This window comes from Scatophagus argus, chromosome 10 (assembly GCF_020382885.2).
Source record: "Scatophagus argus isolate fScaArg1 chromosome 10, fScaArg1.pri, whole genome shotgun sequence".
In the NCBI taxonomy this organism is placed as follows: Eukaryota; Metazoa; Chordata; class Actinopteri; family Scatophagidae; genus Scatophagus; species Scatophagus argus.
In genome coordinates this window covers 5666497-5689832 of record NC_058502.1, presented here as the reverse complement: position 1 = coordinate 5689832, position 23336 = coordinate 5666497, and the positions used below count along the sequence as shown (strand labels likewise).

At 42.0% G+C, this 23336-nt stretch overlaps 1 protein-coding gene across 21 annotated transcripts in view; it reads right to left on the bottom strand.

Annotated features, from left to right (window-relative positions):
- The window catches only part of camk2g2 (calcium/calmodulin-dependent protein kinase (CaM kinase) II gamma 2), a 63905-nt gene that overhangs the window by 5249 nt on the left and 35320 nt on the right, over window positions 1–23336 (bottom strand). For 2 of the 21 annotated variants that reach the window (XM_046401895.1, XM_046401906.1), the window contains 16 exons: window positions 21214–21316; window positions 20862–20945; window positions 20626–20720; window positions 18835–18957; window positions 17861–17944; window positions 17727–17769; window positions 16437–16496; window positions 13343–13383; window positions 9134–9214; window positions 7260–7304; window positions 5946–6000; window positions 2820–2924; window positions 2404–2529; window positions 1178–1253; window positions 969–1063; window positions 28–279 (listed from right to left, as the gene is read on the bottom strand). In XM_046401895.1, the coding sequence (XP_046257851.1) occupies window positions 47–279; window positions 969–1063; window positions 1178–1253; window positions 2404–2529; window positions 2820–2924; window positions 5946–6000; window positions 7260–7304; window positions 9134–9214; window positions 13343–13383; window positions 16437–16496; window positions 17727–17769; window positions 17861–17944; window positions 18835–18957; window positions 20626–20720; window positions 20862–20945; window positions 21214–21316 (1449 nt within the window). In that variant the 3' untranslated portion in view covers window positions 28–46. The remainder of the gene's footprint in view (window positions 1–27; window positions 280–968; window positions 1064–1177; window positions 1254–2403; window positions 2530–2819; window positions 2925–5945; window positions 6001–7259; window positions 7305–9133; window positions 9215–13342; window positions 13384–16436; window positions 16497–17726; window positions 17770–17860; window positions 17945–18834; window positions 18958–20625; window positions 20721–20861; window positions 20946–21213; window positions 21317–23336) is intronic. The other 19 variants (XM_046401896.1, XM_046401897.1, XM_046401900.1 and 16 more) reach the window with 19 other exon arrangements.

The following is a 23336-nucleotide window of genomic DNA, read 5'->3' as shown; positions in this document are numbered from 1 at the left end:
AACATGAAACAGGTGTTTCCACCGTACCTGGGCCTGCGTTGTCAGTTCACTGCAGGGGTGCAGCCGGCGCTCCTGAGCAGTGGAAGTGCACATTGAGCCATTTGGCATCGCGGCGATGCCACACACGTGTCTCCTCGGACTGGCAGGAGCGCGGCCGGCCCTGGCTGTCGATGTACTGCGTCAGGCGGATGTACGCGATGCAGGCGGCATCCTCGCCGATCAGATGGACGTGGGGGTTGAGGATGGTGGTGTGCACCGGCTTGCTGTTTTTACTCAGCACTGTGGGGACGGAAATGAGCAGCTCAGCTGTTTGTAAACTGACTTGTCAGGTGTCAGAGTACAGTGAAGTAACCACATTTAGCATGTTTACAGCTGCCACAGGCAACGCGTTTCGACAGCTTCAAACAGCCAGAGGAGCTAACTGTTAGATAAAGGAGGGGTGAGTGAATTCATTAACTGATGGCTTCACACCGAGTTGGACAAATGGACATGTTATAGATATGTCGCATCTCACTTTCTACACATTTCCTCTTACATTTATACATTGGCTATGTTTGGAATTTAACTGCACAAAACACATTATTAATGGTGGACACACTCTAGAGGTTAAGAGAATAAACTCTGGCCGTTCTGATACATTAATGCCAAAAAAGATTTCTAAGGGGATGAAAAGACATCTGTGATGATCAGTTGATCAACCTGCAACATTTTTGACTTGATTTCGTAGGGTCCAGCTTCCAGTTTTTCTTCATCTTCTATAAGAGTAACCTCAATACCTCAAGTTAGTTGCAGCCTTAGACAAGAGAGTAAAAAGATGTGTTTCACACGACTAAATCAGAATTTTTACCCTGTGGAGTTTTTGACCACAACCTTTTACACTAACTTCAGACAGTGTAGCTTCAAAGAGAACAAAGGTGCACTGCAGTAAATTAATTGGTTACAAATATATAAAACACGTGACAACTTACAGTTCTCAAAGTAGAACTTGTGGAAGTCCATTCCCTCCACCAGGTTTCCAAGAGCTTCTGGCTCAAATGAAGTCAATCCAGGGTCACAGATTCTCCTGTCAGAGGAAAACACAGCCAAACATTTTCTTAATTTGTGTAAAACAAAGACTATCAGAGATGACTTTTACACAAATACAAGTTCATTGTTTAGGCTGCATACAAAAACTCACGTGTAAGCCTCGAAATCTCCATTGTTGATGGCTTCGATCAGCTGCTCTGTCATCTTTATTATCTCCTGTTTACGAGCTGAAAATAGATGAAAAGAACGACAACCAGAGGAGGTTAAAATCAGTCAGAAAGACTCGAAATCCTCTGACATTTTGAAATGAGTTCATCACACGGGCAAAGCTTCTGGAAAGTGACATTTGAAGTCACCCATCACAAAGCGCACATCACACTGTTTAACACGGCATCATCAGCAGTATCTGATGCTGCATGTGCCACTGAAACCTGAAGCAAAACATCGCAACCCTTTAATGGTCTCGCTCAGAAAACAAACAAGTCTTAACAACAGCAGCAAAAATCATGTAATCTGCAGGTCAGTCTCTGTGGAACCAGATCAGATCTGCGTTTTTGTTCTTTTGGATAGATCATCTTTTCCTGCTAACCATCGCTGACATTTGGGCGGAGTGAGGTCCTCCAGGGTCCAGCAGACATGAGTGTGTTTGGAATTGGCTTAATTTAATCTCCATTACTAATATCATCAGTTTCAGTCTGTATTTCTTCTGATGCATGAGTAATTGTTTCTAAAATGACATCAAAATCTCCACTTTTTGTGGGGTAATAATTAACAACGTTCTGTTCAGTAAACGCTTTAAAACCACACTAATTACTTCTGAAAACATAACAGGACACACACTGCTGGTAAAGTCTGGTAAAGTTTGGTGAGAAATGGCTCAGTCAAGTGTATTAATGTACAACAACAGCAAAATCATTCAAAATATTCCCAAATAAAATATAAAAAACTAGGATGAATTAACAGCTACAATATGTTCATTTGGAAAAGCCCAATTATTTGGAAGAAGGCAACCAATTACTCAAATATAAATAAAGTTCACAGATAGAGGCATAAAAGTCAAAAAATGTTTACTAAAAACCACACCAGAAGAGCACAAACTGCATGCAAACACGGTGAACGTCAATTCAAACTGACCAGAGAATAAACCAGCAAAGGTGGAGGCACTTTGAAAGTGTTTTGCTCACATTAAATCTAACATGCAGCTGCTGAGCCAGAAAAGCCAGCTAGCAAATCCTCCACACCTGCATGTAACTCTGTGTTCATAAAGTCAGTTTCTTTAACAAACCGTCTGCCATCGTGCGGCACAGAGAGTTAGAGCAGACCTTATGAGCACAGCTTCAGGAGACACAAGCCGTCAACGACCTGCCCGGCACTTACTCTGCTGCGGTTTGCTGCTGCTGCCTGCAGGAGGCGACAGAGCAGCCTCTGGTTCAGGACAGGAGCTCTGAGCTGGACTGGGCTGAGGGACACTGGGGCTGCTAACAGCCTCCTGCAAGACATGAGCTGCAGCCAAGTACGGCCACCCCAGTGACATAAAGTTATATTTAGCTGAAAAGCCATTTCACATCAAGCAGTGGTTATGAGAAATTAGACTCCAGACACTCAGCTGTAGATGAGTATTTGAAACAGTAGCTTGCAGTGAGACCTGGGTGCCAGTAGATGGCAGCACATGAGGGCAGAGGGGAACAGGTGCAGTCAGGTCTTTATGTGGAGCTTTTCAAAGACCGCAGTTTGTTGTTGAAAAGGAAAGGTCTGAGCTGAGAGTTGAGTCAGGTCAACCACTGCCAACTTACATGCGGGTGGTGGGCAGCGAGGAGACAGGGTCCGGGTCTGTTCCTCAGCAGTGCTGCACTGGGTTAACACTGCACTGTCTGTACCAGTGGACGCACAGGCAGCCACTGCCGCCGCCACAACACAAACACACAAAAACAAACAGGGACTCACAGGGAGTCTGACAGGAACTCATTATAAATTCATCTATCAATAATTTTTCAGTTAATTACAAATTTAAAAGAGGAACTGATTCGTTGGTGGACAGAATATAAATCTGCAATTATTTTGCTAATCGATTAATAGCTTTTCAAAAGCAAAGATTTGCTGCTTTTCTTTGTCATTTATGAACATATACTGAATAATCTTTGGGTTTCAGACTGATTTTCAAATTCTACAATAAATCAATAAAGTTAAAGTATATCTCCTTGGGTTACAGGAACTCACTTTTTACAAATAATTGGCGGATCTATAAATTTTAATAATTGTTAGTTAGTGTTAATTGTTAAGTTCACACAGCCAATTGTGTTTTGTCTGACCAAAATCCTTTAGGTAAATAAATAAATCAAAGACATGCAGCAACTTCTCACATTTCACAAGATTTAAGATTTGATCATTGCTTCAACTGATCAAAATGTGACATAATGTTTGCTGATTTATTTTCCACCCATCAACTACTCCGTAAAATTACTAAATCTTTCTACACTCCAGTATATCACGTAAATCACAGCACACCAGGGGCTGATTCAGGCATCAGAGAGTAAGAAACAAACAAGCTGGACAGCCACCCCAAGTCGCCAAACCTTGTGCTCCAAAGTGAATAACCTTTAAAGAGGCTTTATGCCCAAGCGTCAAGGCCACATGGAGATCAGCAGGCTGTCAAACGTGGCTCAGTTTGACAGGAGTGTGGGGGTAAAAACGGGTTTCAACAGTTTCAATTAGTTTTCAATGATAATAATAACAAAAAAAACAAGGTCAATTGAGTCTATCAACAAATGAGGAAACACAGTAGTGACTGAACCCATGGCTCACGGACAAAAGTGCTGCAATATCTATATATTTTCGGTATTTCCAACTGACTGTCGTTCTTGACCTTTCTACTACTTTTTTTCCTACTTCACATTAAAAACATTAAACAGATGAAACAAGAGCTCACTTCTATTATGAAGTAGTCACAGGAAATGCAGTACACTTCCAACTTAACACTTAACCACTATTGTTCATCAAAAACGTGTCTCACAAAACAAAACAACGGCCATTTTCTAACAGCAGGTCAGTGCGAACTATTGGCAGGAACGGAACAAAGAGCCCCCACAGTCATCATGGATGCTCACAGCATGACGGGAAAAAGGACAATTACTTTCTCACCTCCGTATTAAAACAACAATGGATTTTGTTTTTCTGATCTCAGAATTCTGTGAACTGCAGTATTAAACCACGCCAGTCAACAAGGCCTGAAATCTTCTGTATTGCCACTTTAAGGGTTAGCTTAAAGTTTGCACCTCCCCTGAGCGGGTGTAAGTCATTGCTTATTAAGGGTTGCCATGGCTGAGGTGCAGTCAGGCTAATGACGAGGGAAATGTCCTCTGCCGTCCGTGAGAGCACAGCAGGTGGCAGACTACGTTCTTTGGATTGTTTTAACGACAGTGAAATACACACTAAACATTACCACACAGGGATATGAAAAATAACTTTGCGTCCGGGATGATGTTTTGATCGTGGCCGACTTTGTCAGATGCAGTGCGAGTAGACTGAGCAGTTTGGTATTCGTTTACACTCAAACTGAGCACTGATCAGCTGAACGATCAGCTGGTGAAACAGGCTGCAGAAAACCTCCAAGCTGCACAGTGCGATGCTCCGCTCACTTTCTTCCGTAACGTAATTGTGCCAACGTGCGCTTCGTCTTACGGGCTTCTTGCTCTGTTGATTTTGTGACTCTCTTGTTGACTTTCTCTGATTTTGCACATGAAGGAGCTGATGCATCCTTGCAGTGTTTTCAGTTTGGATTTCAGAGCAGACAAGATAAATTACGTTACATTCATTTAGCAGATGCTTTCATCCAAAGCAACTTCGCATAAATGCTTTGAATCTCAGAGAGAGAAGAGAGAACGTGAAGAAGAGCCTCTCGATCGCATGTCAGTGATGATCCACCAAAGGATTGAGTGCTGGTAAACCCACAGAAAGCTGCCTTAAGTAACTGGATTAACTCTTTTCTGGAAATCTGCAGCCAGCTCTGTCCTACTTCATTCACCTGAAAACATTAAAGGCTCATTCCCAAGCCGAAAACAACCAATTAAAGGCTTACGTCGTTTGTGACGCTGGCATGCACACACTTGAACACTCAAAATAAGCCAAATGAACCTGCATATGTTGGGCTGTGGTGAACGTTAGATGGTGGCTTTACATAAAACACCTTCATCATCTGTTTGGGTGATGATTCAGACAATCACGAAGGCTCTTCATGCTGCTGTTTTTCCGTTTTTGTGGCCACTTGGAGGCAGTTAAACTCCACAACAAGCTGACACTTTTCACTGGTGACAATAATTCTCTGTTAATCAGCTGATTATTTTCATGATGAATCAATTAACTGTTGTCCCAAAACTGTCATAAAGCATTGAAAAATCGCTCTTCCTGAACACAAAGCGGACATCTTTAAATGTTTTGCCTGAAAACAAAGGATTTTCAGTGTGCTATCACAGAAAACAAAGGATTAGATCTGAGAAGCTGGAACCACTGACTTTTTTTGCTGACCTTAATTAACAAAACCGAACCAATCAGACAAATGAACTGCGTTAACAAAACTCTTACATTTAAAAATAACGTGTCCTGAAAGAAATAATCAGTTTCAACCACCGAATGTCATAACATAAATGATCAGCCAGCTCTACCTAACAGAAACCCACAGAATTTTTCATTTTTAACTATTAGCTCGCTGGATCTTCAAGCCTTCTCCTCCCTGACTGACGCCGAGTTGTTGGCACCGTGTGGACATGCAATACCTCAGAAATAAAGTGAAGAAGTACGATGTGAAACACACTGCGACGTTTCTCTATCCGATCTGAGGTTTAACAGCGTGACAAACCCTGGACGAGATATCACAGTGGACAAAAAACAGGCATGCAGAGTAAAGGTGAAAGTTGGACAAGTACCTTTCCTACCTTTCATCTCCTCCTCTTCTGTGTTATTACAGCTCTCTGTGGAGCCCTGTCAGACAGAGAGGGTTGACACAAACAGAGAGAAAAGAGGAAGAGAAAGGAGAAATAACAGGACAAATCATTTTTTCAGTGTGTAAGTGAGACAGGGTTGGGATGCTTTGGACACTTTGCCCATACGGACACACAGACAACCTGAAGGACGGACGGACAGGTGGACGACTCCCTCCCAGGAGCACAAACCAGCCAGAACAGCAGGGCGGAGAGCCACACATATCAGAGCAACAAAGTGTGTGAGCAATCTCAAATAGTGCAGTTAAATTTAACAGGAACAGGGGTGTGTGTGTGTGTGTGTGAGACAGAGAGAGAGAAAGAGAGAGCGAGAGGAAAGGAAGCCAGCGAGAAAAGTGTAAAGTGTAAAGAAAATTGAGTAATCAAGTTGTGAAACTAGTATTTTGCAAGCGTGCAAACCAGCATAACGATGCAAGCAGCAGGTCAGTTGGTTCCTATTTCAGTTTGAAGACAAAGTTGTCAGTGTGCATGTGCTGCTTCTGGACGTGCAGGATTTTCTCTTTTAGCTGTATGGATCCTGAAGCTTATCACAAGAGTATATATGTTTTAAATATTTAAATATGTGTTTAAATGATGCATTATTAAACTCAAAGTTCAAACAAAACTCATATATATATTGTTTTATTTTAAAGTCTTTTAAATTTTGCTTTTTGTTATCCAAATTCATTTGTTTTCTGGATAAGCAGTATGCCATTTAAAATGCCAATCCGGTCCAACCCACAGTGCAGCAACAAGAGCTCTGATTGGCCGGGTGCTGTGTGTGGTACGTAAAAGTCAAGGATTAATTCATCATAAAGAGAGAAAAAGGAGATAGGATTAATAATTGTCAAAATGAACAAATAAACTTCTTTAATTAATTTTGAGTCTATTCATAAATTTATGAAGCATTTTTTTGTTATTTCCTGAATTCTTTAATTGACATTAAGAAAACAGTGAAACTCTCACTGGCTTCATGATGCTGCACCTTCATTACAAACAGGAGCTGCACTGATCTGCCTCCAGATGTGGGCAGTTCACAGCTTTCAGTTCTCTGATCAAATCCCTTCTGGCCAACAGGAAGAGAAATAACGAAACATGCCGAGAGAAGCCAGCTCACATTAGGTGCACAATGAAGCGTAATGAGTCGTCACAGCTGGTTTGACAGCGACACATGGAGTGTATTCAGAAAAAATCCTCCACGAGCTACCTGCGAGTGTTAGTGGTGGCTGGTGGCTAGTCGTGGGAGGAGGAAGGGCTTACCTTGGTGCCGTCAGCTGGGTTGTGCACAACGGTTGTCTGGGCTTCCTGGGGGGAGGTAGGACACACTTTACCATGCAGGGAGGGGATGGGTTGGATGAAGAGGGGGCTAGGAGGAGAGGGAGCACCAGGGAAGGTGCCAGGGAATACCAACTTATTCCCTGGCGACACACATATAAAACAGACGCATGTGCACACACACACCGAAACAAAGCACAGGAGCTGCAGTACGGAGGCTGAGGAGCGTTTAGGGTGATTCAGAGAGATGTCTGCAGGTGTCAGGATGTCACTCTGTTCCCCTTTCACCAGCACTGCGGCCTTCAGGAGCATTTTAGAGTCTCCAAAATGCACGAGAGACAGCCATGAACAGCTAAACACACAGTCAGGACCAGGACTGAGGAGGAGGGCTCTGGGAATGCACAGGTTTTGTCTCCCTCATGTCACCTAGAAGTTACTGTTTAGCTTTGTAAACGCAGCTCACCTCAATATCCAAATGGAGGTTAGAAGAGGGAAGCTCTGGTATATCCAACAATTCATTACAGAAGAATCCAAAAAAACACGGACAAACTGGCAAACAACCATCTTGAGTTGTCTAAGCCATGAACACTTGTGACCAGGTGAATCTTTCCCATCACAGCCTAATGTTTGGAGTGAAGGCTGCGCTGAGCCTGGTGCCTGTGCTTGTTTGTGTAACCACTCCTCATCCTCAGCCTCGACCCCGAGGCACAGAAACATTCAGCACAAAGCAATTCAAGAGTTCCAAGTACTGCACTGTTTGGAAAACAAACCCACAGTGAACTGGTTTGGTCAGTGAGTCACACACACTCAGGCTCCTGATCCCGATCAAGGCCGGATCCTACATCCAGAAACTATAACCACAGAGCATGCAGCCCCCTCGACGGCATACGGGAATATGGGGAGGACTTGAAGTGTTTTTGGTGCATTTATTACAGACAGTGGAGAGACGACCCTCATTGTGTGTACTCGACATTTTTCGGGAAATGCAAAGTCTTAAGCTCGAGGCTTTGCCTCTGGGTGGACCACAGGAATGACGGTCTCCAGCCGTTTCAGGTCTAAAAAACAACTGGCTACACAGTGGACTTCACTGAAGTGCTAACTGGTGAGGGGTTTGGCTTTCATTAGATTGAGATTTTCAAACCATATTAGCTATGTTTCAAACCTGGGACAAGCCTGGTTCAAGTCGTGTACATGGCTCAATCCCATTACGTATGTGAACACAGGGGCTGCATCCCCATACTGTGTTACCCACCTCCTCCTGCTCCTGTTTTACCCAGAAGTCCTCATCATTTAAAATCAATTTGTAGCAATTTGCAAAAGGCAAATTTTTTTGGATATAGCAGATATTCAGCCTTTGAGAATTTGAGCTCTCTTTTTTAAGAAACTGTCTGTTTTTCTTCAAAGGTAGAGCTATCTACAAACTCAGGTGGCACAGTTCAACCCACCGAGGAGTCTTCAGGAAGTGGCTGAGCAGAACTTGATTGAAGTGTCTGCTTGTGTACTGCGAAATGAAAGTCATTCGTCTACCTGTCAGGGCTGTGCGCTGTGTAAATGTATATATATATGTACGAGAGCAACCACAGGAGATCTGGGCAAAACACAAGCCAGGAGAGACACTGGAAGGCACGAACGAGTCATCAAATTTTTAAGTCATAAAAACTACTACTGCCAATATCACAGTTTTTTTGTTCAAAACAGAAGCAAAGAGGCAGAGGATGAGAGGACAAAGTACTCGAAGCAAAATTCACTTAACGTGGGATGTGACGAAAAAGATGAGGAGGAGACAGAACCGAACATTAAGAAGATGGAGACGATGCCATCAAAAGCAACGTGAGAGAAACCAAATAGAGATGAGGTACCATTGGTGCTGAAGATGACATGCTGCTGTCTTTGGTGCTGCTGCTGCTTACTACACTGTTTTTACTGTCGTTTCCCTGCGACTGGGGCAAAGAAACACAACACAAAATGACTCCCAGCGATCCCACTGGGTCTAAACCAAAAACCACCGTGTGGGAATCCTACACGGACAGTATAAATATTCCACACATTGTGAGAGAGTAGGATTTAAAAGTGCACAATCTGAGAGTGGGGTTCTGTTCTTAAGAGATTTATCTGAATATCTTTTTCAGTTGTCTCTACATCGAAGCCCTGTGCACTTTAAAGGGCAGTTGTTGTTTTATTTTCCTTCATGTCTGCTGTGCACATCTCTTTAATCCACAACACAGCTCTTCTTTTGATCATCAGGAAACTACAGAAACAGATTAGCATCCTGCTCCGACAACAATATGAGTGTACCGAAGTGCTAATTTGTGTAACTGATGTGAATTGTGTTTATTTCTATCATAAAGCCGTGTACTGAGGAACTGGAGGACTCTAGAGTTTTTATGCCTACAACTTTTGCAGACACGGCGAAACATTTTTAAAAAGTAAACATACAGAACAGTTAGTCAGCAGAGACATTTTAAAACAATGAACATGCTGTTTTCTGACTGGATTTTAGGTATTTTCCCAGCACTTTTACATGGTGGTAAATCAATAACAGCTGGGATTAAAAAAAAAAGAGAGAAACAAAGAGAGAGAGAAATCACAAGTTTGTATCTAAAACAAACACCAGCGATTGGTGTCCCATGTCTGGCGGTGATGTAGCCAAAAATATGTCTAACCAAATTAGAAAATGATTTTATAATGACGGTTACCAGTTCAGGTCTGTGCATGCAGTGAAAGGCCTTGATGACAGGTTTTCGTTTAATCGCGGAGGGCCGTGTGTGCATGTGTGAAGGCATGTACTGCATGTTGTCTTTTTCCTCCTTTAGATCGTGCAAAGTCAACACGGAGACAACACTAAAGCCTATTTTATCCCTACTTGATCATTACTGCAACTGCTCAGTTGAGATTTCAAATGTTGGCCAGCAAAAACAAAACATAGAAATAAAGGAATTAGAAAGACTCTGGGGGGAAAGAATTTAAGCGAAGCGAAATTTTTAAGCAAAGTGTGGCTTTAAGACTGTTGTGATGTGAAAAAATTTCAATTTAATTTTCAATTAAACATGTCTGTAATATAATTCATTAAAATAACATTAGACGTGCACCCTGAGCCAATATATTCAGCATATAAGTAAAGCAACTAAACTAAAGTAACTAAAAAAGGGGATTCTAGATATAATTGAAGGTCTTAAGAGGCAATTACAATGGAGTTTAATTAAAAATAAATTGTTTCTAATTTTACTGTGGTAATTTCTGGAATCCACACAACGTGAGAATTTTATGAGGTACAAAACACATTTGCACACATTTGGAATTGGTTTGTTATGTATTGTTATGATCTGATGTGACACTCAGGCCTAAAGGTCGTCGAATCTGACGATAATAACCCGGATGATGTCACAGTGATGTCATTACGGTGCCTCACACAGGAAGTCTGTGTTACAGTTTGAAAAACAGCGGCACATGCAAGGCTGGGTGGGACCAAATAACAGATTAAATTGGTCGCATTACGGGAAATTTAGTGGGGGGGTTTTGGAAGCAACCGTTCCTAAAAAGTCTCTAAAAGTCATGAAACCTGCCATTTTGATCTTTCTGTTTTGTTGTTTTGTTGTCTCTAGTGAGTCTCCTTGGACCCGTTTTGTTGCAACCTGCAGCGGGTCAGCTGCATAATGGGCGAAGATGTGTGACCCGAACAGGAAAACGGAGGTTTGAGCCCTGAGCTAACACGAGGGGAAAGGGAAAGAGAAGCTTCTTGAATGCAAATCAGTTTTCCCACGAGAAAGTTAAGAGGTGTGGACGAATGGATTACATCAATAAAAAGGTTAAGAGCAAAGTGCTGGGAAGTTTTTCAGTTGTTTTTCCTACAGCTCTGAGAAGAACGAATACTCCAGTGTGCCTTCCAAATGTATTTTGGCAGCCTCTTTTGCCTATTAGGAACATCTTCTTACAGAAAAACTCCTTCAAGTGTGTGCAGGATATACTTTTTATACTGGTCGTGAAAAACCTTCGCTGTGGACGTCAGAATGATGAAGCCACTGCTGGAAGTCTTTGCTTGTGTTGTTCATGTCCCACAACCGTGAAATTGCAAAAACAGAACGTTTCAGGAAGTCAGATTTAACATGAAATCTTTTCCTCTTTTAAAATATTTATTTACGTTTATTTACCTGACGAATAAAGTCAGACGGAAAAGGGGTGGATGGATAATATAATGTTTATTTACTCAGAAAGGGTTACCTGGGGACACATACTCTTAGCAACTGTTCACAGCAGCGTTTTATTTACAACTAAACATTTTTATCGGAGCAATAAATTTTTTGTACAAGCTAAAATGTGTCCATAGCACATCTGATTTAAGTCAAAATTTGTCCAATTTAGACTGTATTTTACTAAAAGTTCCTGTATGGCTGCTTGTGTTTAGACAACATGTTTATATTTGTCTAAGATGTAAACAGTACGCTTACGCTTGCTTTAGAGAGTAACAAGCAAGCCTATGAATTTTATTTCTGAATGCATGTAAACTATCAACTAATTAAAAAGATCAAGAGACCAAATTCCAGAAGAAATACTACGAAAGTTTAAAAAAATGCCAAAGTGTTTTTACTTTATTACGGCACGTCTGACGTGTTGTATGATATCCTCTATCTATCAGGCCTGAGCCAGCGGTGATAATCTGCAGGTGACCAAGACAGCCGTTTTATTTACAGAAGAAGAGTGGGAATCATAATGAAAAATAATGGTAGTAAAATAAAAATGCAATATTCAAATAAAGGGGAAATGATTGTACACGGATGTTTACGAAGATTAAAATGTCCCTAAAGTCTGTGATGGCCAGAGATGTTGGTGAGGGAGCCAAAATGCCTGAACTTATCCACAGGCATCAGAAGAACATCACTGGAAGGAGGTGAGCGTGTGTCCGAGTGTGTGTGTGTGTCCGAGTGTGTGTGTGTGTGTGTGTGTGTGTGTGTGTGTGTTTTATCAGGAGCTGAAATGATTTTGGTGGTGCTTATGACAGAGGGGAATGCAGGGATGTTGGATGCACAGAAATCGGACAAGAAGAGAACTGTCACTGACGACTCAAGCATCTCTGCCCAAAAGGAGGGGGGGCAATCAAATGAAGCAGAGAGGAGGAGAAGGGAAGGACCGGAGGGGAAGACCAGAGGGGAGGACCAGAGGGAGGGGGGGGTGCAGAAGACTCGAGAAGGCAAAGAGAGACCATGAATGAAAAATGAACGAAAACGACAGAGCCGATCTCACCATCAAACAAACACTCGAGCTGGACTTCCTTTTCTGACAGACAGCAATGGAAAGGAGGAGGAAAAAATAAGGGGTCATCGGGAAACAAGGAGCTAATCAAAAGTAGTGAAAAAAGTGAAGCTGCCAGACTGATCCCGGAAAGAGAGAAAAAACACAACAGCTGCACAAGCTTACATAGGAACAAAGATGAGACAAAGGGATATTAGGTGGGCTTCAGCAGAGAAAAAGCTGCACAAACAACACAGGGAATATAAGGAGAACGCAGAGATTTATATCATCGGTTGTGCAGTTTATTTGTTTAATGGTGGGTTTAGTTACTGTTTACGATACTATATGTCATGGGAATTTTATGTTGGGCCCTGCTGATCACGGCGCTTCACTGCATGCATTGACTCTGCCTGACAGAACGAAATGATGGCTGTCCATCATAGAAAGAAAAAGAAAAAAGCAGCACTTTAAAAGCCTTTCAGCCTATATCATGTCCCTTGCTTACTTACTTTAATCTCAAACCTGCATTATCCTTTAACTTTTAACTCACAAACATGACCAAGCAGCCACTTTGTGTTAAGGATCAATCCTTTTCCCTAAGCCACAAAAATCTTTAAATCACATTTAGAAGACCTTAGAAAACTCTAACAAATGAGCACCAGAACACAAAGGAAATCCAGCTTTAAGAACACACTGCTTTCCCGTATGCTCGTAATTACAAAGATACACGTCAACATAAGAGCAGTTAGGGTGACAGACCAAAAAGGGGAGAAAACAGAAGATAGGAAGAGTAAGAGAGAAACAGTAAAGTCAATAAAACCCTCACGGGTCAGATAGCTTACCTTCACACCGTCCGACTTTTTGTTTAGTAAGGTTTTGCACGCTGAAAGAAAGAGAGAAAAGACGGTGGGCATAACGACATCTCTGAGAGTTTTACTGTTGTTTAATGTGAAACAATAAGGAAAATTATGCATTAAAATGTTAATTACATCCCCAAAGTTTAACAAAAACAATCACAAAGTGTATCTTTAAGCTTTCTTAGCTCTTTTTTCAGCTTCTTGTAGATTTTATCTTTGTCAGTTTTCCTTTGTACTCTTGAATTAAAGCTTTGCATGACTTATTTTATTTTTAATTTTCCATAGGTCACATGTGAAATTTCTCTCCTCAGTTACAATAAACATTTAAAAAGCAGGTAAAAAAAGACGACCCTCAAATATGAAAAAAATGAACTGAGTGGATTTCTTTCTAAAGGCATGAGGTGCTAAAACAACCTGTGGCTTGTGTTCTTCAAACTAATTTGTGTCACCAAGGAAAAAAAACTGAATCAACTGAAATACAAAAAAAATGTAATAAATTTAAAGGTTTGAAACATCCCATAAAAACTTGTTTTCCACCAAAAAAAACCCCCAAAAACGTTTACATTTAGCGCACTTTCTATCCCTGCTTGCAGAAATTAATATCAACGCGTTCTTCTGTTGGTGATCTTTCTCACTTTGCAGCATTTTTTCTAAATGCTGACCTTTCAGGGCCACCGTATCAAACACCACCCACTGTAATCCAACCACGATAAGTGAAAGCTGTCTCGCAGTCTACCAGACACATCATCATGTGCATGCATCTGAAAACCCGACCACAGCTATGACCGACTCACACGGAAATGACACCAACACACAACACGAAAATGAATAAAAATGTCCACACGCATGCACACAAACACACACACACTCTCATTTTACAGACACTCAGATTTGTGTGAGTCACGGCCAATGAGGCTCCCTTACCTTCAGTTTAGAAAGTAGGAAGGAGGGCAGCAAAGAAGGCAAGAGAACAGTGATGTATTTAATATCTGCATTGTAACTGAAAAGTGAAGATGAGAGCTGCAGGCACAAACACCTGTCAGGCTTCTACTGCACGTTAAAAGGCATTCTGTAATCATTTTCACACAGGTTGGTGGGCTCATGCGATGACGGTGGTTTATCAACACGTCTGTCATGCAGCATCCACTTCAAAATCTTCATCGCATGAAGTGCAGAGGAGTGCATTCCCAACAGACCGAGCAGAAACCCTCAAGTTCAGTACATCATCTCAAAACCAAATTCTGTCCTTTCACACTGAAGTTCGACCATCGTAGTCAAGCACAGAGAGAAATCCTTTATTAACAACTTATCAGCATCCGCTCGTCGATCAGCTCCTGCAGGAATGGCCTTCTGGCAGGCAGCTTTCCCTGTCATGTGGCTGACACTCACCTGTGATCGGCTCAGTATGCTTCACAAAGACTAGTCTGTACGAAAGCTACTGTCCCAGAGGGGGACTACACGCCATGACTCATATAAATGAGGTTAGCGGAGGCAATGGGATGTGCTTGTCGAGCGATAAACGTAAACTTCTTTACCTGCGAAAACCAGAGTAAACTGCCAGTGTGCAAAAAATTTCAAGTCTTTGACCATCATCACAAGGACCTGACACACAAAACTGTTGTATTCAATGTTTTATCTGTCATGATTTATGTGACACAGTGCAGAGTTCAGCACCACAGAACATCAGAGCCTCAATTCTGGATTTATTTATTTTTTACTCGCATGAATGAGGTTTTAAGTTTTCTACTGAACAGCGTTGTTCTTACATATTTTCAAATCCTATATTTGTGCATTTTTACAGTAAAATTTACTGCTGGTTCTCTTTAATTTTATTTCATCTCAGCTTTTATAAATAATAATCTCAGCAATATTATATAAATATAGTGTGCAAATGATGAAGAGGCCCAGTTGGGGTCAAACCCTCAGACAAATCAGGTACACAAAGAGGCACACTCCTGGCCTCTTTACCGGTTTAGACATATGACTGGCCTGAAACTACATGACGATATATCAAATCCATCTTTGTGTGAGGACCCAGGAGGCTGACTGACTGAGACGTTTGCATCAGCTTTTACACGTTTCCCCTCACACTTATGAAAATGTTCTTCGTGTTGTATGATGATGTGACGAAGGCCACAAGTCAAAACATGTTGGTCAAATGTGAAGTTTCTGACGCAGCCTGCCTGAATTCAACATCAGAAAGCTGAGGGAAGGTGGTGGTTCCTGACGCAGTCTGACAATCTTACGAGCCCTTTGTCTGAAGCATACTGACACCTTTAGGTTTCTTGTGGTTTTGTCTGTTCACACAAAGACGATAAAGCAGGCGGGAGAGAGGAGACAAAGAAATATAGATAACAAAGGACACTGTGCATTCTGTTTATCCAGCTTCCCATGCAGGTTGGCATACTACACTGCACTGTACTGTACTGTGTGCTCATACACATGCTTGGCTGGCTGTTATTGCCAGGGCCATGCGAAGGGAAGGTTGCAGCGAACAGGCAGGCATCGACTGGGCATCAGCCGAGTACTGTGGATACAAAACAACTCAAAGGGGGCAAAACTGGGAGTGCTGTGGAAGGTGAATGCTGGCATGTCTGTGTATTTTTGCACTATATAAGGTTAAAACGGTTATGCTGCAGGGGAAAAGATATGCAGCCTTCAACGGTCGTGTTAATGCAGAGATGTGCACACAGAGCTTTGCTACGTGGCAGCTGTGGTAGTCGGTAGGAGGTCAGCGGGTCGTGCTGGCTGTCAGTTAAATGGCTGTTGTGTTCAACACAGGAAATTAAATAGCCAGTCCTGGAGAGGAATGCCATTCATTAGAGCATCAACACACGCAGCAGCACCGAAAGGTCAAGAGCTGAGCTTCATTTGTGGTTGCCATTTACATGTTTGTGTGTGTGTGTGTGTGTGTGTGTGTGTGATGCCCCAGTGCAATGATGACCATCAAAAGTGGCCCATCAGTGTGCAGTAGCAGCAGGCAGCAGGTGGAGGGGTTCAAGCAGCCCAGGCCACATGCCAATAGCCTGAGCACGAAGTTGGCAGTGCCCGACTCCAATAACCCCTCAAGCAGACGTACCTTCCTGTGCCATTGCGGCTGTGCTGGTGGTAGCGGCAGGGCTGGTATGCTGCCGTCCCACTATTGGACAGAGAGGGATTCAATGTGGAGGCAGAGGTGGGACAAGAGCCTCACTAAAGCCTGACGGCCTTGTAATTTTCTGCATTTCTTTGAGTTCAATAAACTTGGATCACAACATTGATTGTATATGAAGATGGAAGACATGAGAGCTACCCAAAAGTAAAGCCAAGACCTCTGGATCGCCCCCTGGTGGCTGGCTGCAGTATAGGTCATAAACACATCACTCTCTTTGTTAGCAGATAGGACATGGTTTCTGTCATATTTGGTAGCTCTTATCCAAAGTGTTATTTTTTGACAGCTTTGGTTTTATTAAGTTATTTGATGCTATAAAAAAGGGTGTGTAACGTCAGACGGGTGTATGGGCAGGAACTCGATACCATGGCTCCACTGCCCAGTCACGACTGCACAGGCTCTGGCTCCAAATGACATCACCAGAACAAGATGGCAGGGCTTTTACCCAGGTTATTTTGGCTTCATTTTTGGACAATGAAAGGAGGTGGAGACACGTTCACGTCCATCTTTATATATGTCAATGGACAAGAATGACAAAAAATGGCTTTTTAAAAAGTGTGCTTCTCTGACATTATTGGATGAAGTGAAGCAGCGGATGGGAAATCTTCTCTGCACCAAAACACCTGTACCCTGAAATGAATAATCTTATCCTCTTGAATATTAATTTGATAAACATGACAAACATCAGTCTATACCAGTCTTGACCAGTAGAAAGTAGTTGGCTGTAATCCACAGGAGCCGCTTTACTTACATGAAGGCATACAAACAAAAGGTCAATAGCACTAATGCATTAACTTGTTAGGCCATCGTCCAGCCCACAAATTGGGCGTTCAATCAAGTGCACGGTGTTTTCAGTGATCAAACTGCTTACAAGCAGGAAACTCAAGTCAATCGCCTGAAGTGCAAAAGCAACACTGTCCATAAAGCTGTCAAGCAAATGTGAACAGGAATAAAAGTGAGCGGTTAAGGAAACTAGATCCAGGCCGAAGAAAAGATCGAAGGCAGGAAGTTAAGGAGCAGAACACCAACGAACAACATCTGGATATCAGATCAGGAAAAGTTGTCAACAACTTCGAACAGAAATTCTGTTATTATTTGGTATAATGACAAAATAGAGTCACAAAGCTGCTCAGTTTTTCTGGACCCCATTTAAAGTCTATAGACCAAATCGAACCTTTGTCTTTTGATGTGTGTTTACTTTCACACACCAAAACTCACCTGAAAAGTTCCTGGACACCAGCATCGTTGTGAGGATAGCTCCCTGGAGAGACGCAAAAAATCAACATTACAACAACTTCTGTGAGGTTGACGTGTGTATGTTTGTGTGTGTGTGTGTGTGTGTCAGTGCTCACTTTAAGTTTCCTCCTGGCGTTGAACTTGCGCAGACACTCCACAGTCTCTTGGCGGTGCATCATGGAGGCCACAGTGGAGCGTTGCTATATGAGAAGAAACAACAGCTGAATCTCACTTCAGTGGATCAATCAAGTATCTATCTATCTACCTACTATGACCACCTACGTTAAAGCCATCATCCATTTTTTTAAAAATTCGTTTTGTGAGTTTAGAACTTAAAGTCCTTTTCACTATGGGTGCCTGCAGTTTAATGGAGTTATGTGACTCACAGATGAAGCACAACTTGGCGTGAATGATCAGCACAAAGATTAACGAGCGCATTGGAAAATATCTGGTTTCTTGACAAAAAGATTCAGTGAGACTACAGTATTCATTTTGGGAACAAACGTTGGGTAAATTCAACATCTATGGTGCCATGTTTTGTTTACAACTGCAACAGCGAAGTATTTTGTATCCTCTACAGCTCTCACTCGTTTCTGAGTGGTGTCTTCTCGATTAGCAGCCGAGGCTCTTGGGTAATGCAGCATTTACGACCGTAATATAAACTGTCGTAAAATTAGCCAGGATTTACCAGCAACACTTTATCATCAGCCAATCACAAGCACATATTTAGTTTTCTGTCATACATTGGAGTTGCCTGAGGTTCTTATATGTAGCCTTGAACAAGTGTGAGACAAATGGACCAAAGGCTCAGAATGTGTTCAACTTCACAACATAATGGATCTCTGTGTTTAACATTTCATTACTGGATGTGACGGCGTTGTTGATTTGACAAGCGGCGCTCTGGGACGTGTGAGCTCCTGGTCGTGATACTCCTACATCGAATTAATGTATGACTGCTTAGTGAGGTAGAAAGTAAAAACATGTAACATCATTTGTTGGACGTTGGCACTGACATCTACGCCAGCACTTTACATGCCAGGAAAGACTTCATTTGATGTGGAAGCCACAGAGGATGAGAAGGTTGACTTACGCAGACCCAGGGATGCTTGAGGGCCTGGTCGGCGGTGATCCTTTTGGCAGGGTTAATCGTTAACATCTGATTGATCAGATTCTTGGCCTCGGGGGTCACTGTGTCCCACTCTGGAGAAGGAAACTGGAAGAGAGAGATAAGGAGGAAAGAATACAGAACATGTGTAGCACTGTTATTATTAGTTGAACATTTTATCATATAACAACTAACTTCACCCGTCTGTCCATCGCATTCCTGTGAAGGCGATAGCTCACAAACTCCTTGAGGAAATTTCTTCAAATTCGATTCCGGTGGTCTAAAGGTCAGTGTGACCTCACAAAACTGCATAAGTCAGGAACAGAAGGTCAGACTATGACCATATTTCACATTTTGGTCAGATACTGAACTGGTGACACTAAAGCTTCTTTGGGGCAACAGCCATATTTGAAGCACTGCAGTCTGCCACAAGCTCATTGGTTTTGCTGATACTAAGCTTCAGGTGATTGTTGTTGCCTCATGTGATAAAACTCTCTATCAGTCACTATATTTACAGTATTATATGAGTCTGGACAGACACGGATGTAAAGAGAGCTACAACTGTAAGGCGGTAATTCTAGTTTTTTTTTGTGTTGTAAAGCAGACGCTGAACACACACACAGATTGCGAGTTTTCAAAGTAGTTGAAAACATGCTTACTACTAAAAATCAAAGCTAGTTTTCCAAACACACTTACTTCAGGCATCAAAGTGTCAGTTGTCAATTACTGACAGAAATACAAAGAAATGAGATTCAAGGTATGTGCATGACAGCCATGATAGCGCAGATTATTACAAGTGCTTGTCACAGTCAGTTCATATCAATGCTCATATTATGCACATTCATTAGATGTGGTTGCTTCCAATTATGGAAATTAATATGGGTAATAAATTCCTATCTCCCAGATGACGATGACAAGATCTGATAAATAAGCCCGCTGCTCTCTTTTTTTATACACCAGGATGAAAATCATGCAATAACAAGTAGCAAGCAATTAAAAACTAAAATTAAATTTCTAAAATTAGTTTACCCGACAGAATTCGGGGTGTGTTATTTGACGAGGCTTGAACCTGAGGTGTCCTGTAACGGCTCGTCTCGAGGCCCCGCGCTTGTTTTTCTCATCCACATAAATTATGATTATGTATTAAAATTCAAGTTTCATTAGCACAGATGGAGCTCCCTAACAGACTCTACAGACCTCAACTCTCATCCTCATGGATCCATGCACTGGAAAATATTCACTCTCAGTCAGTCAACATGGGATGAGCGCACAAATATGAACTTCACATAAGAAAGACACTTATTAAAGCTGCACTTATTCATATTTTATATTATTAATGGATCAAATGACTACTGTAAACTAAAACAGTTGCCGTCATTCACCTGAGTGGCAGAGGGAGCAAAAGATAAGTGCTGTGGAAATGTACGTTATATGAAATTTACCATTTTAGGTGTTGTGGGAGGCTGAAATAATTAATAATTCATGTTTAACAGGTGACAGGTGTTGCTTGTAGTAATGGACCCCAAGATAATCATCACCTGACTTTGTATTTTCCCTCAGCTCCACAGATATTAGTTTTTTTGCTTTTTGTTTGTTTGATTTTTTTTTGGTTTTACTGTCCAAAACTTTACTGATTTCATTCACCCTCACCGGTCCGATCAGCCAACAGGCAAAGAGAAAAAAAAACAAAAACCAAAACTCTGTGTACATGACATTTTCCTCAGAAGCTGGTGAAAAACAACAAGAGTTACAGGAACATGTGAGAGAAGTACTCACGTCATAAGCACCGGCCTTGATCTGCTGGTACAGTTTGTGTTGGTCCTCGTCCCAGAAGGGGGGGTAGCCCACCAACAAGATGTACAGGATCACACCTGAGACACACACACAAAACCTGTACCACCACTCTGTACATAAAGCTTACACAAAATGTATGTAAAATGTAGATTTCCTGAATAAGCAACACAAGTGAGCATATCAACAAAAAGAGAAAAAGGTGAAAGCTGCAAACTGACCACATGCCCAGATGTCCACCGGCTTCCCATACGGGTCCTTTCTCAGCACCTCAGGGGACAAGTATCCTGGAGTTCCTGCAAAACCTGGGAAAACACAGACAAGCTCATGTGAAATTTGTCTAAGAAAGTTTTAAGTAGATGCAGCATGTCTGCATTGTGCTGCTTAATAAAAGAAAATCACAATGAAAACTATAGGTTATTTAAAATTCAACTGTTTCACAAGAAAATTCTCAATACACTCATAAACAAGAATTTGTTTTTTTTGCAGAAGCAAACGCTGCTGATGAAAGTGAAAATAAATATGAATAAATAAAGGTGCAAAAAGTGAAACCGTTAACATCTTATTTCTTACCAAACCACGCCTGTTGGTCCCCCTGCACCTCGATGGCTAGACCGAAGTCTGCTAGCTTCACCGCTGCTCCCTTCATCTTACTGGCCAGGAGCAGATTCTCTGGCTGCAACACACAGAGGAGAAAACAGAAAAACAAACAGACCTGAAATATTTTCATTCACACTGCAACTGGTGACTGTTTTCTATAACACTGCGTCAGGGCTATCAGTCAAAATTAGTCATTTGCTGAGAACAGCTTGTTAAAATTATCCTTGGATAAACTTCAGGAAGATTTGCATGACACAAAATAAACTGTAGCACAGTTAGGAGCAACAAGAGGAAGAAAAAAAAAACCCACTTAATTTAGGGCAAAAGAGGTAAACATGTCCCCTCCTTTGAGAAATGTTCTGTCTGTCTGCATGAGTGGATGAGCTGCAGGAGCACGATGACATCTTCAGCAGTAATGAAGCACGATCTGGTCAAACGGGCCATGAAGCCCCCCCAAAGGAAAGACCTTTTCAGTCGGCTGTCACAGAATTTAATGCAGCATTTTGACGTGGTCCTCCTGACCACATCAGCAGGCAAAAAGTCAGGACTTGGCAAAGATAAGGCCATATCGACTGTGTTTCAGGCGTCTTCACTGTGTTGCCGCTTTCCTCATTTACTTACTTCAGAACTCCTCTCATTTAAGGAACCGATAAGAGAAGGAAGAAAACGAGGAAACACGGCAGCTAAAGCGTCTTAAATGTACTTGTTTTGGGCTTTTACAGTACAAGCACGCACATCACACTGTGGTTGGAATACAATTAAATTGGACTATGTTAAACTGTGGTCTCCCTCTGAGTAAATCCACTAAAAAGCAGCTGAAAGTTCACCTAACAACGACGGGTTCTGCTAACTCAAGCTGCATGTCAAAAAGCCACAGGCGACCACTCGCATACTGCAGCGTCGCTTCAGGAGACTATCGAGGGTGACTGACTATCAGGTGACGGATTGCGCTGCTCTGGCTAGTGCTAACAAGCTTCTCCACAGGGAACAATTACCTACTTCTAATATAAACAATGTTAGCCTCGTGAGCAGGGATACTGACAAGTACAGGCGCCTTTGACTGGGCGAATGTCGTCCACACAACGATGAGCACTGCCTCAAATGCAGACAGACACACAGACGGATGTCTGACACAACTGTCTCTGTGCTCTTGGTCTGTTTCTTCTCATCTGTCAGTCTCATTCTCTCTCTCCATCTAGCTGTCCATCCATCCTTTACTCCTTCTGTCCATCCATCCTTCCTCCCCCAACCCTCTGCTGGGCAGAGGTGAGACAATATGAAAGAGGGAACTGCACAGGGAACAACAGAAGGAAAGAGGGTGATAGACAGATAGAGACGGAGAGATGGGAGGTGGCATAATGAGTCCCTACGCTGGCGCTGCAGCAGCCGGGTGACCTCACCCTACTGTTACCATGGCAACCCAGCCTGCCACCAGCCAACGGTATTCAACACTCTCTCTCTCTCTCTCTCCAATTCTTGTTTTCCCTTCAGCGAGTGGCCCTCCCAAGATGACAAGGAGGCAAAAATATGAAGTGTGTGTGTGTGTGTGTGTGTGTGTGTGTGTGTGCGAGAGAGAAAGAGAGAGAGAGAGAAATATGTCACAACTCTCCACGGCACACTTTGTTGCCATTATTGGTGTTTTATATGGCCTTTATACACATTCAATAATGTCTTTAAGGAGTATGAAGTGCCTTTTTTGGCCACATGAGGGCAGCAGAACAAGCAATAAATTCAAAATTGACATATAATCATTTGACGGCGGTCTTTTGCATCATCCTAGACATATTTTTTTCTACATTTAGCTGAACATATTTAGTATTTTTGGATTTCTACTGGAAATTTAAATAAATTTTGATGGGTTCAAATGATATTTGGCTATACAGAATGAGTAAGTAAGTAAGTACAGCATGGATAAGATCTACATGAAAAGATGGCCGTACATTAACAATAAAATGTAATTCATTTATGTACTTTGTTCTCATCTATCTTCTTTGTTGTCTTTCTAAAACTCTTCACTCTCTAAATTTATTTAATACCAGGATCCACACGCAGGCTAAAAATCAATGAAAAGGAACACAAGTCCATTTACACCACTT